The sequence below is a fragment of the Cherax quadricarinatus genome, chromosome 30, assembly GCF_038502225.1.
Source record: "Cherax quadricarinatus isolate ZL_2023a chromosome 30, ASM3850222v1, whole genome shotgun sequence".
NCBI classification, from domain to species: domain Eukaryota; kingdom Metazoa; phylum Arthropoda; class Malacostraca; order Decapoda; family Parastacidae; genus Cherax; species Cherax quadricarinatus.
The window spans coordinates 1,891,902-1,910,724 of record NC_091321.1 but is presented as its reverse complement, the minus strand read 5'-3'; the positions used below and the strand labels follow the sequence as shown (position 1 = coordinate 1,910,724).

Genomic DNA, 18,823 nt, shown 5'->3' with positions numbered 1-18,823 from the left:
AGAACCAAAGTGGCATACACAGTGTTGTAAGGCATGGTGAGGGTGCCAGTTCAGACAAACATGCAGCTGAAAAATTTGTGTGGGAATTCAAAGGTTACGTAGAGGCTGAAAAATTCCAGCCCCAACAAGTGTTCAATTGTGATGAAACAGGCCTGTAGTGGAAGAAAATGCCAAAGAGGACCTACATCATGCAGGAGGAAAAGGCACTCTCAAGCACAAGCCTATGAAAGACAGGCTAACTCTCTGGTTGTGTGGTAATGCTAGTGGGGATTTCGAAGTGAAGCCTTTACTGGTGTATCACTCTGAAAATCCCAGTGTTCAAGAAAAACAGTGTTGTCAAGAGTAAATTGTGTGTGATGTGGAAGGCTAACAGTAAGGCATGGGCCACGAGGGAAATTTTCCTACAATGGTTCAATGGAGTGTTTGGCCTGTGTGAAGAAATACTTCCTGGATAATAAATTGCCACTCCAGTGCCTCCTGTTAATGGACAATGCTCCTGCTAATCCTCCAGACTTGGAACACCAATTGTCTAAGGAATTCAGTTTTGTAACAGAAGTTCTTGCCTCCTAACACCACTCCTCTCTTCTAGCCCATGGACCAGGAGATCATTGCAAACTTCAAAAAACACTACACCAAAGCAAATGTTTCAAAGGTGCTTTGACATAACCTTGGACTCTGAATTGACCCTAAGAGAGTTCTGGAGGAATCACTTCAATATCTTCCATTGCATAAGCCTTATAGATGAGGCTTGGCAGGGAGTGACTGCCAAGACGACGAACTCTGCTTGGGGAAAATTGTGGTCAGATTGTGTCCAAAAGAAGGATTTTGAACGGTTTGAGGCTGACCCTGTCGACCCTACACCTGTTGTGCAATCAACTGTGGCACTGGGGAATTCCATGGGGGGTTGGATGTGAGTGGCCAGGATGTGGAAGAGTTGGTGGAGGACCACAATCAAGAGCTAACCATTGATGAGCTGCAAGAGCTTCATCTGCAACAGCAACAGACCACAGCTTAGGAAATTGCTTCAGAGGAGAAGGAAGAGAGATAGAAGGTGCCTTCTTCAAAGATTAAGGAGATTTGTGCAATGCAGACTAGGGTGCATTCATTTGTAGGGGAACATCATCCAAAGCCGTTGCAATCCATGCTGGCGACTTTTACAATGACAATGCCATGTCCCATTTTAGTCAAATCTTACGAGATGCCGGAAACAGACCTATCTGGACAGATTTTTTGTGCAACAGGGGGTCCAGTGACTCTCAAGCTGGTCCTAGTGGCATTAAAAAACAAAGGAAGTGACCCGGATATGGACTTAGTACCTAGTCCTTATGGAGGGGGAATCTCCTTCCAAACTATAACCTCTCTTCCCTCTCCCCTCCTCTGTCTTCCTTCCAGCAACAACAGCCTTCAATAAAGGTAAGTGTCATGTTGAATGTTCATTCTTTTGTGCATGTAAATCTATCGTTAAGGTAAAAAAATTTTTTTTTGTTAACCCTTAACCCTTTGAGGGTCGCCAGGCCCTCTCAGAGACTTGATGTCAGAGGTCACGCAAAAAAAAAAAAAAAAAGAAAAAAAAAAAAAAAATGAAAAGATAGAGAATCTTTTCCTGATCATAATGACACCAAAAGTATGAAATCTGATGGAAAACTTACGGAATTATGCTCTCGCGAAGTTAGCAGTCTCGACGATGTTTACGCATCGGCGATTTTGCCCACTTTGAGCCCTAGTTTCGGCCAATTCCAGTGTACTAATCAACAAAAATAATAACTATTTCACTAGAACTCCGTTTTTTCTATCGAATGAGCACAAGAAACCACCCATTTACTGATTTCAACTATCCAATAAAGTGGTCAGAATTTAGCAATTTTGCCAATTTCACACAAATTTCAAAAGATGCCAATTTCCAAATAGGGTCCAGAATAAACAAGAAAGACATTCCTGGCACTAAAATAACATTTCCTCTGTTCATTAGTCACGTCCCCAGGCTCCTCTTACATTTCTTTTGCTTTCCACTTTGATTTTTTATTCTCACAAAAAAAAAAAAATGATGATTTACTGTTATGCAGACTACTGCATTAGTGTAGAAATGTTATAAATAATATCGGCGCACTTGTGAAAGAATATCAGACTCACCAGTTGACGTGTATTGGACGCTTAGCATGATTTGTTTACTTTTGAACTTCGGTAAAAATCGAACATTTCTGCTACTTTGAGCTCAATTTCAAGGTATTTTTCATTGTAAAACCAGTCAATATCATCTCAATTTCTGTAATATGTCTTCCATTCTATACAATGAGACCAGGAAAACTAGAACAGAACAGTAAATACCATACGAAATTACAATGCAAAGTCGCTGTTTTAATCCAAAAACACGGTCATTTTTTTTTTTCTCATTACACACTGTGCTGCAGGATTTTTTTTGATACTGCACACACTGACCACATAGACCCATTCTTTCATATGTAGACCTACCAGCTTTCTCTTGCTAGATTTGAGGGCGCTAGAATTTATGCATACTAGTACGTCAAAAACCCTGGTGCGTAAGCCGTACTAGTACGGCCGAAACCCCGAAATGGTAAACTGCCCACACGTAGATATACATTCATGTGCGTGGTGGGCTCCAAACGTAAATCAACGTTTTATTTTTTATTCCTTCAAATTTGGTACGATAGGCCTGAGTTGCCTAGACATAAAAGTATGGGTCTGAGCACTCAGTGTGTGCACTATGAAATAAATCAGGGACCACCTAGTACCTTGTGGGAGCACCAGTTCAACAGAGTGCCAGCTAGAGCAAATAGTGTGGCAAACACCAGTGATTCACTGATATCATGTCATATTGACACTCACATTTTAAGAGGAAAATAAAAATAGGTTAGATAAATGCATGAGTGGGTGTGAGTTGGACCTGACTAGCTTGTGCTACTAGGTCAGATGTCATGCTCCTTTCAGTGGATGTGACCTGACTAGGTGGGTCATTGGTCTAAGCTGGGGTTGACATGAACCTGTTTTGCATGGGCCAGTAGGCCTGCTGCAGTGTGCCTACTTTCTTATGTTCTTATGTATTCGGCTGGCTGGCTTTGGTTGTCTCTATCTGTATCTGTTTATATATCTGTCTATATCACTGTCTATTTGTATCTTTGTCTATATCTCTGTCTCTCACATATACTCATAAATACAATTAGTATACATAATGTAAACTACCAAGAATAACCCAAAAATTCCAGGCCAAGTGCTATACAGTGTTTGTAGAAATGACATAAATAAACATGATGCAAATAATAGTAGTGTCACTTGCTCAGCAATCAGGGAGCAGCCCATACACCACAAACCAACAGGTTTACTAGCCACTCCCTGAGAGAGACAAGCAGATGGAAAGAAAAACATACACAGGCAGACAGAAAGACTGATAAGCAGAACTAGAGAGACTGATAAGCAGAGAGAGAGAGAGAGAGAGAGAGAGAGAGAGAGAGAGAGAGAGAGAGAGAGAGAGAGAGAGAGAGAGAGAGAGAGAGAGAGAGAGAGACAGAGACAGAGAGAGACAGAGACAGAGACAGAGACAGAGAGAGAGAGAGAGAGAGAGAGAGAGACAGAGACAGAGAGAGAGAGAGAGACAGAGAGACAGAGAGAGACAGAGACAAGAGAGAGAGAGGCAGAGAGAGAGAGAGACAGAGAGAGAGAGAGAGAGAGAGAGAGAGAGAGAGAGAGAGAGAGAGAGAGAGAGAGAGAGAGAGACAGAGAGAGAGAGAGAGACAGAGAGAGAGAGAGAGAGAGACAGAGAGAGAGAGAGAGAGAGAGAGAGAGAGACAGAGACAGACAGAGAGAGAGACACAGAGAGAGAGACAAGAGAGAGAGAGAGACAGAGAGAGAGAGCAGAGAGAGACAGAGAGAGAGAGAGAGAGACAGAGAGAGAGACAGAGAGAGAGACAGAGAGAGAGAGACAGAGAGAGAGACAGAGAGACAGAGAGAGAGACAGAGACAGAGAGAGAGACAGAGAGAGAGAGACAGAGAGAGAGAGACAGAGAGAGAGACAGAGAGACAGAGAGAGAGACAGAGAGAGACAGAGAGAGAGACAGAGAGAGACAGAGAGAGACAGAGAGAGAGAGACAGAGACAGAGAGAGAGAGAGAATGTATAGATATACAGATAGATATACAGATAGATGCACAGATAGACACAGACATACAGAGACATGTTTGTGTGCAAGAGTAAAAACATATAAAGGCAAGGTTCCCCCTCCAGCAGCGCACATTCATCAAATGTCACTTGTTATCTGATGCCTGTCATAACATTATTATTCAAGGAGTTCATATTATACTCCAGGCACAAACAGAAGACAGAAAGACAGAAATGCTGAACTGGACACAGACAGACAGATAGATGTACAGATAGGCAGACAGACTGACAGACAGACATACAAAGACAAGTTTGTGTGCAAAAGTAAAAACATATAAAGGCAAGGTTCCCTCCAGCAGCGAACATTCATCAAATGTCACTTATCTGACCTTTGTCATAACACCATTCAAGGAGTATCATACTCCAGTGTCTCTAAAACATTGCTGGGACCTATAAATACTTTGTATATATTTCTAGACAATAGCAAATGCACAGGCCAGGTGAAAATGTTCACCTGTCAGTTTGACTGTTACAATTTGAGTACTATTTCAGTACATAATATTAGTGTCAGAAGAAAGATTTACTATGAAATCACAAAAACTATTATAAATTCTAATTATCAGAACATAAAAATTATTTTTTTTTATAATCACACTGGCCAATTCCCACCAAGGCAGGGTGGCCCGAAAAAGAAAAACTTTCACCATCATTCACTCCATCACTGTCTTGCCAGAAGGGTGCTTGACACTACAGTTTTTAAACTGCAACATTAACACCCCTCCTTCAGAGTGCAGGCACTGTACTTCCCATCTCCAGGACTCAAGTCCGGCCTGCCAGTTTCCCTGAACCCCTTCATAAATGTTACTTTGCTCACACTCCAACAGCACGTCAAGTATTAAAAACCATTTGTCTCCATTCACTCCTATCATACACGCTCACGCATGCCTGCTGGAAGTCCAAGCCCCTCCCACACAAAACCTCCTTTACCCCCTCCCTCCAACCTTTCCTAGGCCGACCACCTACCCCCCCTTCCTTCCACTACAGACTGATACACTCTTGAAGTCATTCTGTTTTGCTCCATTCTCTCTACATGTCCGAACCACCTCAACAACCCTTCCTCAGCCCTGTGGACAACAGTTTTGGTAATCCCGCACCTCCTCCTAACTTCCAAACTACGAATTCTCTGCATTATATTCACACCACACATTGCCCTCAGACATGACATCTCCACTGCCTCCAGCCTTCTCCTCGCTGCAACATTCATCACCCATGCTTCACACCCATATAAGAGCGTTGGTAAAACTATACTCTCATACATTCCCCTCTTTGCCTCCAAGGACAAAGTTCTTTGTCTCCACAGACTCCTAAGTGCACCACTCACTCTTTTTCCCTCATCAATTCTATGATTCACCTCATCTTTCATAGACCCATCCGCTGACACGTCCACTCCCAAATATCTGAATACGTTCACCTCCTCCATACTCTCTCCCTCCAATCTGATATCCAATCTTTCATCACCTAATCTTTTTGTTATCCTCATAACCTTACTCTTTCCTGTATTCACTTTTAATTTTCTTCTTTTGCATACCCTACCAAATTCATCCACCAACCTCTGCAACTTCTCTTCAGAATCTCCCAAGAGCACAGTGTCGTCAGTAAAGAGCAACTGTGACAACTCCCACTTTATGTGCGATTCTTTATCTTTTAACTCCACGCCTCTTGCCAAGACCCTCGCATTTACTTCTCTTACAACCCCATCTATAAATATATTAAACAACCACGGTGACATCACATATCCTTGTCTAAGGCCTACTTTTACTGGGAAATAATCTCCCTCTTTCCTACATACTCTAACTTGAGCCTCACTATCCTCATAAAAACTCTTCACTGCTTTCAGTAACCTACCTCCTACACCATACACCTGCAACATTGGCCCCCTATCCACCTTGTCATACGCCTTTTCCAAATCCATAAATGCCACAAAAACCTCTTTAGCCTTATCTAAATACTGTTCACATATATGTTTCACTGTAAACACCTGGCCCACACACCGCCTACCTTTATTAAAGCCTCCTTGTTCATCTGCTATCCTATTCTCCGTCTTACTCTTAATTCTTTCAAAAATAACTACCATACACTTTACCAAGTATACTCAACAGACTTATCCCCCGATAATTTTTGCACTCTCTTTTGTCCCCTTTGCCTTTATACAAAGGAACTATGCATGCTCTCTGCCAATCCCTAGGTACCTTACCCTCTTCCATACATTTATTAAATAATTGCACCAACCACTCCAAAACTATATCCCCACCTGCTTTTAACATTTCTATCTTTATCCCATCAATCCCGGCTGCCTTACCCCTTTTCATTTTACCTACTGCCTCATGAACTTCCCCCACACTCACAACTGGCTCTTCCTCACTCCTACAAGATGTTATTCCTCCTTGCCCTATACACGAAATCACAGCTTCCCTATCTTCATCAACATTTAACAATTCCTCAAAATATTCCTTCCATCTTCCAATACCTCTAACTCTCCATTTAATAACTCTCCTCTCCTATTTTTAACTGACAAATCCATTTGTTCTCTAGGCTTCCTCAACTTGTTAATCTCACTCCAAAACTTTTTCTTATTTTCAACAAAATTTGTTGATAACATCTCACCCACTCTCTCATTTGCTCTCTTTTTACATTGCTTCACCACTCTCTTAACCTCTCTCTTTTTCTCCATATACTCTTCCCTCCTTGCATCACTTCTACTTTGTAAAAACTTCTCATATGCTAACTTTTTCTCCCTTACTACTCTCTTTACATCATCATTCCACCAATCGCTCCTCTTCCCTCCTGCACCCACTTTTCTGTAACCACAAACTTCTGCTGAACACTCTAACACTACATTTTTAAACCTAACCCATACCTCTTCGACCCCATTGCCTATGCTCTCATTAGCCCATCTATCCTCCAATAGCTGTTGATATCTTACCCTAACTGCCTCCTCTTTTAGTTTATAAACCTTCACCTCTCTCTTCCCTGATGCTTCTATTCTCCTTGTATCCCATCTACCTTTTACTCTCAGTGTAGCTACAACTAAAAAGTGATCTGATATATCTGTGGCCCCTCTATAAACATGTACATCCTGAAGTCTACTCAACAGTCTTTTATCTACCAATACGTAATCCAACAAACTACTGTCATTTTGCCCTACATCATATCTTGTATACTTATTTATCCTCTTTTTCTTAAAATATGTATTACCTGTAACTAAACCCCTTTCTATACAAAGTTCAATCAAAGGGCTCCCATTATCATTTACACCTGGCACCCCAAACTTACCTACCACACCCTCTCTAAAAGTTTCTCCTACTTTAGCATTCAGGACCCCTACCACAATTACTCTCTCACTTGGTTCAAAGGTTCCTATACATTCACTTAACATCTCCCAAAATCTTTCTCTCTCCTCTACATTCCTCTCTTCTCCAGGTGCATACACTCTTATTATGACCCACTTTTCACATCCAACCTTTACTTTAATCCACATAATCCTTGAATTTACACATTCATATTCTCTTTTCTCCTTCCATAACTGATCCTTCAACATTACTGCTACCCCTTCCTTAGCTCTAACTCTCTCAGATACTCCAGATTTAATCCCATTTATTTCCCCCCACCGAAACTCCCCTACCCCCTTCAGCTTTGTTTCGCTTAGGGCCAGGACATCCAACTTCTTTTCATTCATAACATCAGCAATCATCTGTTTCTTGTCATCTGCACTACATCCACGCACATTCAAGCATCCCAGTGTTGTAAAGTTTTTCTTCTTCTCTTTTTTAGTAAATGTCTACAGGAGAAGGGGTTACTAGCCCATCTCTCCCGACATTTTAGTCGCCTCATACGATACGCATGGCTTACGGAGGAAAGATTCCTTTCCACTTCCCCATGGACAATAGAAGAAATAAAGAACAAGTGCTATTTAGAAAAAGGAGAAAAACCTAATGTATGTATATATATATATATATATATATATGCATGTGCGTGTCTGTGAAGTGTGACCAAAGTGTAAGTAGGAGCAGCAAGATATCCCTGTTATCTAGCATGCTTATGAGACAAAAAGACACCAGCAATCCTACCATCATGCAAAACAGTTACAGGTTTGTTTCACAGTCATCTGGCAGGACAGTAGTACTTCCCTGGGTGGTTGCTGTCTACCAACCTACTACCTACATCATATTGTTGCCATCCCAACACATGACTGCTCTACTATATATTACCCTTTGTTTATGGTCTCTGCATTAGACTAATGAAGCCCCTAATTGGCAAAACTTATCCTCATAAAAGTTCCCTAATTTTACACACAAGTTTGATTATTCATTAACAATGATCACCAGGGACCACAGAACCTAACATTAATAGGCAGTGTCATATTAAGGTCTGCACTTACACACACTAAATTTAAAGTCTCTTGAGAGGAACTGATCTATTGTTCAGCAATAGCAAAAAGCACCAAACACAAGATATATATTACAAGTAATAACAAACATTAATTTAAAAATGAAAAAAAGAGGCGAGTGGTGCTGTAGATATATACATTATCTGCTAACTATTAATGGGTAAATAAAAACCTGTAAAAGCACACTGTACCTCGGTTGTTTTTATCTGCCATCCACAAACAGCCTCTAACACGTGGTTTTAATTGCTTTGTTTTCTGTTTCATTTCTTCCTCAAACTCAGCTTGCTTTTGCTTAAGTTTTTCTCTATTCTTGCTCTCATCATCCTGGACAACATCAAGACAAATGATATTAGTTTGTAATGAAACATAAGAGATTTCTACTACTATATAATATTAAAAATTTCTATGAATGCATTTCAGATAATAATGCTTAAGATTCTATTTTAATACTCAGTTTATTAGCTTGTGTTCAATATTTATTTTATATATTTGCTCTGTATGTAATTTTCACAACTTCACAAATCTTTCATTAGTGAAAGTATTAACATACCTAAACTCTTTCCAAGTAAAATACTTCTATAGTATCATTGGTATCACTTATAAAATCATGCTCACACAACTTCAGACTGAATGTGAAGTAATACTGTATTTGCTCTACAATACAAAGAGAAACACTGCAACAGTCTATCAGATATTTTTCTAATAAATGAGGCATTTCATGCCAAGGTAGGATAACCTACAGAAAATATATTCATTACTCTTCGGCTAACCATCTTGTAAAAAGAGAATGTCACAACACAATGATGATTCACCAAACCATATTTCTAGCATGAATGAGTAGTACATTTCCATTGAATTATACATTATAAGTGCAGAGCTTCCAGCAAGCGTGCGTGAGCGTGTTAGATAGGAGTGAATGGAGACGAATGATACTTGGGACCTGACGATCTGTTGGAGTGTGAGCAGGGTAATATTTAGTGAAGGGATTCTGAGCACCTCTGCAAAAGCAGTGATAATGTGTGAGTGTGGTGAAAGTGTTGAATGATGATGAAAGTATTTTCTTTTTGGGGATTTTCTTTCTTTTTTGGGTCACCCTGCCTCGGTGGGAGACGATCGACCTGTTGGGAAAAAAAAAAAAAAAAAAAAATCAGGGAAACCAGTTATTTTCATATAGTCGGACTTGAGTCCTGGAAATGGGAAGTACAATGCCTGCACTTTAAAGGAGAGGTTTGGGATATTGGCAGTTTGGAGGGATATGCTGTGTATCTTTATATGTGTATGCTTCTAAACTGTTGTATTCTGAGCACCTCTGCAAAAACAGTGATAATGTGTGAGTGTGGTGAAAGTGTTGAATGATGATGAAAGTATTTTCTTTTTGGGGATTTTCTTTCTTTTTTGGGTCACCCTGCCTCAGTGGGAGACGGCCGACTTGTTGGGGAAAAAAAAAAACTGTAGAGCTGTTGGAATGTGAGCAGGGTAATATTTAGTGAAGGGATTCAGGGAAACCGGTTATTTTTATATAGCCGGACTTGAGTACTGGAAATGGGAAGTACAATGCCTGCACTTTAAAGGAGGGGTTTAGGATATTGGCAGTTTGGTGGGATATGTTATATGTCTTTTATATACAGTAGGGCCCCACTTATATGGCAGGTTAGGTTCCAGGCTACTGCCAGAAAGCAGACTTCGCCGGAAAGCAGAATGCCAATTTTTCCACTTATAAACATACATAAATGCCAGATGGCAAGTTTACACTAACATATATTAAGTTAGCAATAGAACTTAGGCATTAAAAAACAATAAAAAGTAAAATACACACACAGTACACTCATTATATTTACCTCAAAATATTCGTAGTCTTAATGTAGGTCAAAAGGTGAGTAGCATTTACTATAAGAAGTTAGGTGTGGTAGCCCTCCTGGCCACTCCCACCCATACATAATATACTATGACGATGCTTAAATAGTGATAGTGTATATACAGTACACTCATTATTTACCTTAAAATATTTGTAGTCTTAATGTAGGGTGAAAGGAGAAAAGTATTTATTTGTAGAAAATGGTGTGGTAGGTAGGGTATTGTAGGGAAGCCAGCCTGGCCACCCCACCCACTATGTAGTGTAGGGAAGCCAGCCTGGCCACCCCATCCACTATGTAGTGTAGGGAAGCCAGCCTGGCCACCCCATCCACTATGTAGTGTAGGGAAGCCAGCCTGGCCACCCCCCCACTATGTAGTGTAGGGAAGCCAGCCTGGCCACCCCACCCACTATGTAGTGTAGGAAAGCCAGCCTGGCCACCCCCCCACTATGTAGTGTAGGGAAGCCAGCCTGGCCACCCCACCATATAAACAGACGATGCATCTGGTTACGGTTCATAAACATTTATACAAACACCTTACATTGTGTACAAGTTGTCTCCACAGTGGTACAGTAGAATAAATAAAGACCAACACTTCCATTCTCATGTAATTTTTAGAAGGAATGATGCCCTGACAAATTATTAAAAATTATTATTATAAGTTATTATTACAAATTATTATTGCAAGTTATTATTATAATCATAATAAAAAGAAGCACTAAACCCACAAGGGACATGAATTGCTATATATAGAGTGAAGGCATACGAAAGGAATATTTATCTACAGTTATCCCCCAGTGTTTGACTAGAGAAAACGTAATTCTTCTGACACGCCTACAAAGCCGCTTTGTAAACAAATCTCATATTTATGTCAATTTTTATTGTGTGGGTGTATGTATAATGTTTATATGCTATATAATGTGTTTCTTACATAATTTTGAAGAAAATATCATAGATGGATTAATGAAAATTTCTTTATTAACGTAAAATAAGACATTTAATGTGCCCAAGAGAGATTATTATTACATAGTACGTATTACTATGGCACCATGAGTAGAGAGACTTAGTGATTTTAATGTGTACCTACATGCCAGCACAGTAAGTATATTTAGATACAGGTACACATAAGCATAATTATCAGAGTACATATAAAATACGCAATAACTTTAAAACACTTGAAATTTTGGAAAGTTTCCAGACATAATAGATGTGCTCATGAAGAATGTAAACAAACTGGGTGGGGTGCGCCGTATTTGAAAGACCACTTGCCGTATAGCAAATTTTGGTCATAATTTGAAATCGCTGTATTAGCGGAACGCCGTAAAGCAGGGCCCTACTGTATGCTTCTAAACTTTAGTATCTGGGCGCCTCTGCAAAAACAGTGATTATGCATGAATGAGGTGAAAATGTTGAATGATGAAAGTATTTTAATTTTGGGGATTTTCTTTCTTTTTGGGTCACCCTGCCTTGGTGGGAGACAGCTGACTTGGTGGGGAGCAAAAAAAAAAAAAAAAAAAAGTATTGCCTGGACATTCCTATGACATTAACTAACATTATTATAAACTTATGTACCATACCAGGTAACCTCTAAACAAACCAAAACATTGGTTTTTGCTCTATGAACTACTGGAGAGTCTTTTATGTACACTATCTCAGGTTACCTTAAATTAACTGATTATAACACGCAATATGGAGATAGAAGACCGAGTTTATATACCACAAAATTTTTGTTTTAGCCAGCCATGTTTCTTCCACATTCAAATAGTAAAAAACCTGTTTTTTTTTTCTTAGAAGGAAGGGTTGAGCAGGCACATGCCTGTTTGGTGTGAGCCATTAGAAGGACCCACTAAGCAGCAGGTAGAATCATACTAAGCAAAATTCTTTCTTAATGTATACTAAGACCAGATACTTGTGACTGGTTTCAAGAGTTGTTCAATTATCTGCCCAGTCTTAAGCCAGATTTTCCTATACCAATTATATTTTTTATTTACACATCAGCCGTTTCCACCGAGGCAGGATAACCCACCACTATGTTGCCAGAGGCATGCCTACACCACAGTTAAAAAACTGCAACGTAACAACCCCCCTCCAGAGCATTGGCATTGTACTTCCGGTTTCCCTGAATCCCTTCATAAATGTTACTTTGCTCACACTTCAACAGCCTGTCAAGTCATAAAAACCATTTGTTTCCACTCCTATCTAATATGCTCATGCATGCTTGCTGAAATCTAAGCTCCTTGCATACAAAACCTTTATTCCCTCCCTCCAATGTTTCCTTCCACCACAGATTTATATGCCCTCCAAGTCATTCTATTTTGTTCCATCCTCTCTATATGTCCGAACCACCTCACCAACCCTTCCTCTGCTCTCCGGATGATACTTTTAGAAGCTCAGTATGTCCTTCTAATCTCCAAGCTACGGATTCTCTCCATTATATTCACACCATACATTGCCTTCAGACACGACATCTCCACTGCCTCCAGCATTCTCTTTGTTGTAATATTCACCACCCATGCTTCAAACCCATATAAGAGCATTGGTATCACTATACTCTCATACATTCCATTCTTTGCTTCCATGGATAATGTTCTTTGTCACCACAGACTCCTCAGTACACCACTCATCTTTTCCTCCCTCATCAATTCTATGATTCACTTTGTCTTTCAAAGACCCATCTGCTGACAAGTCCACTATTTATATTTTAACACTGGCTGTCTCCCACCATAGTAGGGTGACCCTTCAAAAAACAGGCAACTCATTCACCAATAGTTGTCTAGCCAAAAGTACATACTTTTACCCCTATGATTTACCTTTTAAGAGCTTTCCTACTCCCACAGCCTGGTTTGTCTGATCAACCACCCTTCTATTGCAAGTGGCCTGCTTGCTTATACTATATTAATTACAATTCAAATGACATTTGTTATTTCTAAGCCTTCAGTAATGAAATGTAAGAATATGATTTTACATTTGAGGAACAAATCACTGTATAGACAATTTTACCTCGGGTTTCCAATTCAAATGTTCTTAAACCCTAGAAATTGAAGAAATTCTGGGTAAAACAGATCATAGTACATGTGGTAATTCTTTAGCAACAGGAAAGACAGATACCAAGGAATGATAGCATCAAAAGAACAGTGACTGGTGGAGTAAGAGATTAGTGTTGGCTTCATGCTCTTCCTGGTTTATCATAATGAAATAAATACAGAAACTGCTTCTTATTTGTGGATGATACCCAAATAAAGAGAACACAAAATTAAGATAATGACAACTGCAGTACCACCAGACTTTGTGAATGGTCAAATAATTGGTTGCTGGAATTTATCCAGAGCAAAAGCTAAGTTATGAAACTGGGATATGGAAAGAAGACTAAAATAAAAACTCCAAGAATATTCCATGAAGAACAAATACAACACTAGCAAAAGAGGCTAAGCTCTCAAACACAAGCACCATTCAGGAACTTTAATGCTACAATAAAGCATATATTACTTTGTATGAAGTATTCTTGAACATCACCACCAGCATGGAACCTTGCTTAGAAAAACAAAGCAAAAACTTGAGAAAGCACACAAGAGTACATCAAGGCTGGTGCCTGGGTTACCAGTACAAGTTATGAAGAAAGAATGCTAGATACAGGCCTCATGTCACTGTGGAACAAAGAACAAAAACAAGACATGTTCATGATATACCAAATATGTACTTAAGGGCATAAACAAAACAAGAAGGCATGGTTTGAAATTATGCACTCAAATAAGCCACAGGGGTATAAGAAAACATTTAAACAAAATAGTAATTGACATGTGAAATGAACTAAGCCGTGACAGTAGAAGACTATATAGGATTCAAAAATAGAAAAGACTGGGCAATTTCACAGCGGCTAGACAAAAGTTATGATGCAAGAACCAGAGCTACAGCTCAAAGACTGCAAACTCAACAATGCAGTCATACAACAACAAAATTATATTTATCCTCATATGCAATATAAGACAAAATAGAGCTGCAGATGCATGTAATGCTGATGTAACTAAAATACTTTCACCTGGGACACCACTTCATCTTGGGGATCCTCTTCATCTGATCTGCCTTCATCTTCTGATAAGTAACCGTGAGGAACGAAGAAGTCATTATCCACTTCGTACTGGTCCCCATCTCCTTCCTCTTCCTTCTCTTCACCTTCAGAGTCACTTAAACTCTCCCCTGTCTCCTCCTCTTCCCAGTCATCATCACTGTCATACTCGTAGTCAAAAACTTTCTGAGGAGAGAGACCACAAGTCAAGGATGAGATAGGATGAGATAAAAAAAATTATTTTTTTTAACACACTCGCCATCTCCCACCAAAAAAGGGTGACCAAAAATAGAAACACTTTCACCATTTATTTATTCCATAACTGCCCTGCCAGAGGTGTGCCAATATTGCAGCTCAAATGCCCCTGCAAATTATAAATATCCTCACCCCTCCTTCAGAGTGCAGGCACTGTGCTTCCCACCTCCAAGACTGAAGTCCAGCTAACCAGTTTCCCTGAATCCCTTCACAAAATGTTACCTTATTCATACTTCAACAGTAAGTCAAGCCCCAAAAACTATTTGCCTCCACTCCTATCTAACATGCTCACACATGCCTGCTGCATGAGCAAGCCAATCGTGCACAAATCCTCCTTTAACACCTCCCTCCAATCTTTCCCAGGGTGTCCCCTACCTTGACTTCCCTCCACTACAGATTTATACATCCTCCAAGTCATCCATCCTATTTGGCTCCATTCTTTCATAATGTCCCACCAAGGCAGGGTGGCCTGAAAAAGAAAAACTCTCATCATTCATTCCATCACTGTCTTGCAAGAGGCATGCTGACACTACAGTTATAAAACTGCAACATTAACACCCCTTCTTCAGAGTGCCAGCACTGTACTTCCCATCTCCAGGAATCAAGTCCGGCCTGCTGGTTTCCCTGAATCCCTTCATAAATGTTACCTTGCTTACACCAACAAACCACTTGTCTCAACATGCTGTTGGAGTGTAAGCAAGGTAACATTTATGAAGGAATTAAGGGAAACCGGCAGGCCAGACTTGAAAATAAAGGAGTTAAAAGAATTTAACCAGTAGATTTAGTTCATAATTTTATAAGCTCATTATATCAAGGTCTGTTATAATGACGGTTGCATGTACATAAAATTTTGTCATAGATGTAATGTACCTAATACATTACTAGAAGTTACACAATGGTATGGATCAAATTCTTTATAGAAATGGTTGATGAAACATGATGAGAAAATCAGAGTGGAACTGACTCATGAAACCATAATGACACAATTGAAAATAAATCATACCATGGGCGGGGATAGAACCCGCGATCCATGGTGAAGTGGAATAAGAATCTTTCCTCTGTAAGCCATGCATGTTGTAAAAGTCAACTAAAATGCAGGGAACAATGAGATTTATGAAGAATGAGGTTAATCATAGAATTGATGAGGGAAAAAAGGTGAGTGGTGCATTGAGGTATATGTGGAGTCAAAAAACTTTATCTATGGAGGCAAAGAAGGGAATGTATGAAAGTACAGTAGTACCAACACTCTTATATGGGTGTGAAACTTGGGTGGTAAATGCAGCAGCGAGGAGACGGATGGAGGCAGTGGAGATGTCCTGTTTAAGGGCAATGTGTGGTGTAAATATTATGCAGAAAATTCGGAGTGTGGAAATTAGGAAAAGGTGTGGAGTTAATAAAAGTATTAGTCAGAGGGCAGAAGAGGGTTGTTGAGGTGGTTTGGTCATTTAGAGAGAATGGATCAAAGTAGAATGACATGGAAAGCATTTAAATCTATAGGGGAAGGAAGGCAGGGTAGGGGTCGTCCTCGAAAGGGTTGGAGAAAGGGGGTAAAGGAGGTTTTGTGGGCAAGAGGCTTGGACTTCCAGCAAGTGTGCATGAGCGTGTTAGATAGGAGTGAATGGAGACGAATGGTACTTGGGACCTGATGACCTGTTGGAGTGTGAGCAGGGTAATATTTAGTGAAGGGATTCAGGGAAACCGGTTATTTTCATATAGTCGGACTTGAGTCCTGGAAATGGGAAGTACAATGCCTGCACTTTAAAGGAGGGGTTTGGGATATTGGCAGTTTGGAGGGATATGTTGTGTATCTTTATATGTGTATGCTTCTAAACTGTTGTATTCTGAGCACCTCTTCAAAAACAGTGATAATGTGTGAGTGTGGTGAAAGTGCTGAATGATGAAGAAAGTATTTTCCTTTTTGGGGATTTTTTCTTTTTTGGGTCACCTTGCCTCGGTGGGAGATGGCCGACTTGTTGAAAAAAAAAAATTACTAACAAGAATAAGAAGAAGAAAATTGTCCAAGTGGGATGTCTAAATGTGCGTGGATGTTGTGCGGACGATAAGAAAGAAATGATTGTGGATGTTATGAATGAGAAGCTGGATGTCCTGGCTTTAAGTGAAACAAAGCTGAAGGGGGTGGGAGAGTTTCAGTGGAGAGGAATAAATGGGATTACGTCAGGGGTTTCAAATAGAGTTAGAGCTAAAGAAGGAGTAGCAATAATGTTGAAGGATAAGCTATGGCAGGAAAAGAGGGACTACAAATGTATAAATTCAAGGATTATGTGGAGTAAAATAAAGGTTGGATGTGAAAAGTGGGTTATAGTAAGCATGTATGCACCTGGAGAAGAGAGAAGTGAAGAGGAGAGAGAGAGAGAGATTTTGCAAAATGTTGAGTGAATGTGTGGGGAGTTTTGAACCAAGTGTGAGAGTACTAGTGGTTGGGGATTTCAATGCCAAAGTGGGTAAAAATGTTGTGGAGGGAGTAGTAGGTAAATTTGGGGTGACAGGGGTAAATGACAACGGGGAGCCTTTATCCCCTTGACTATCACCCCCCCCCCAATTGTAATGACGCCAAAAGAACAAAATTTGATGGAAAACTGATGGAATTACGCTCTCGCGAAGTTAGCGACCTCGGCGATATTTACGATTCAGCTATTTCTCCCACTTTGAGCCCTATTTTCGGCTAATTCCATTGTTCCAATCGACCAAACTCATAGCTATTTCTTTAGTACTCAATTTTTTCTATCAATTGAGTACAAGAAACTGCCCATTTACCAATTTCAACTACCCAATAACAGTCAGAAATTTGCAATTTGGCCAATTTCACAAAAATTAAAAATTATGACAATTTCAAAATAGGGTCCAGAATGAACAATGCAGACATTCCTGGCTCTAACATTTTCTTTGTTCATCAGTCACGTCTCCAGGACCCTCTGATATTACTCTTGCTTTCTATTTTGAATTTTTATTCAAATAAAAAATAGAAGATTTACTGTTATGCAGACTGCTGCAATATTGTAATAATTGTATAAATAACATCAACCCATTCATGACTGCATATCAGAATGGCTAGTTGGGCATTTATTGGAAAATGACATTTGTTTACCTTTGAACATAAGCAAAAATCAAACATTTACCCTACTTTTGAAGCCGCTAGAATTTATGAGTATATATGTCAAAAACGGTGGCTCGTAAGACGTATATATATGATCAAAACAGTCAAAGGGTTAATTGAGCTATGTGTAGAAAGAGGTTTGGTAATAAGTAATACATATTTTATGAAAAAGAGGATAAATAAATATACAAGGTATGATACAGCACGTAATACAAGTAGTTCATAAGATTATGTATTGGTGGATAAAAGGTTGATGGGTAGGCTCCAGGATGTGCACGTTTATAGAGGGGCAACTGATATATCGGATTATTATTTAGTTGTAGCTACAGTTAGAGTAAGAGGTAGATGGGACAAGAGGAAAATGACAACAACAAGTACGAGGGAGGTGAAAGTGTATAAACTAAGGGAGGAGGAAGTTCGGGTGAGATATAAGCAACTACTGACAGTAAGGTGGGCTGGTGCAAGTATGAGTAGTGGGGGAGTTGAAGAGGGTTGGAATAGTTTTAAAAATACAGTATTAGAATGTGGGGCAGAAGTCTGTGGTTATAGGAGGGTGGGTGCAGGAGGAAAGAGGAGTGATTGGTGGAATGATGAAGTAAAGGGTGTGATAAAAGAGAAAAAGGTAGCTTATGAGAGGCTTTTACAAAGCAAAAGTGTTATACGAAGAGTAGAGTATATGGAGAATAAAAGAAAGGTGAAGAGAGTGGTGAGAGAGTGCAAAAGGAGAGCAGATGATAGAGTGGGAGAGGCATTGTCAAGAAATCTTAATGAAAATAAGAAAAATTTTTGGAGCAAGTTAAACAAGTTAAGAAAGCCTAGGGAACGAATGGATATGTCAGTTAAAAACAGAGCAAGGGAGTTAGTTGATGGGGAGATGGAGGTATTGGGTAGATGGCGAGAATATTTTGAGGAACTTTTAAATGTTAAGGAAGAAACAGAGGCAGTAATTTCATGCACTGGTCAGGGAGGTATACCATCTTT

General features: G+C 39.7%; 1 protein-coding gene across 3 annotated transcripts in view; it reads right to left on the bottom strand.

Moving 5' to 3' along the window:
* The window catches only part of LOC128692593 (chromatin assembly factor 1 subunit A), a 94,550-nt gene that overhangs the window by 33,031 nt on the left and 42,696 nt on the right, over positions 1–18,823 (bottom strand). For all 3 annotated transcript variants that reach the window (XM_070089833.1, XM_070089834.1, XM_070089835.1), the window contains exons 8-9: positions 14,446–14,658; positions 8,748–8,880 (exon numbers count right to left, since the gene is read on the bottom strand). In XM_070089833.1, coding sequence (XP_069945934.1) covers positions 8,748–8,880; positions 14,446–14,658 — 346 coding nt within the window. The remainder of the gene's footprint in view (positions 1–8,747; positions 8,881–14,445; positions 14,659–18,823) is intronic.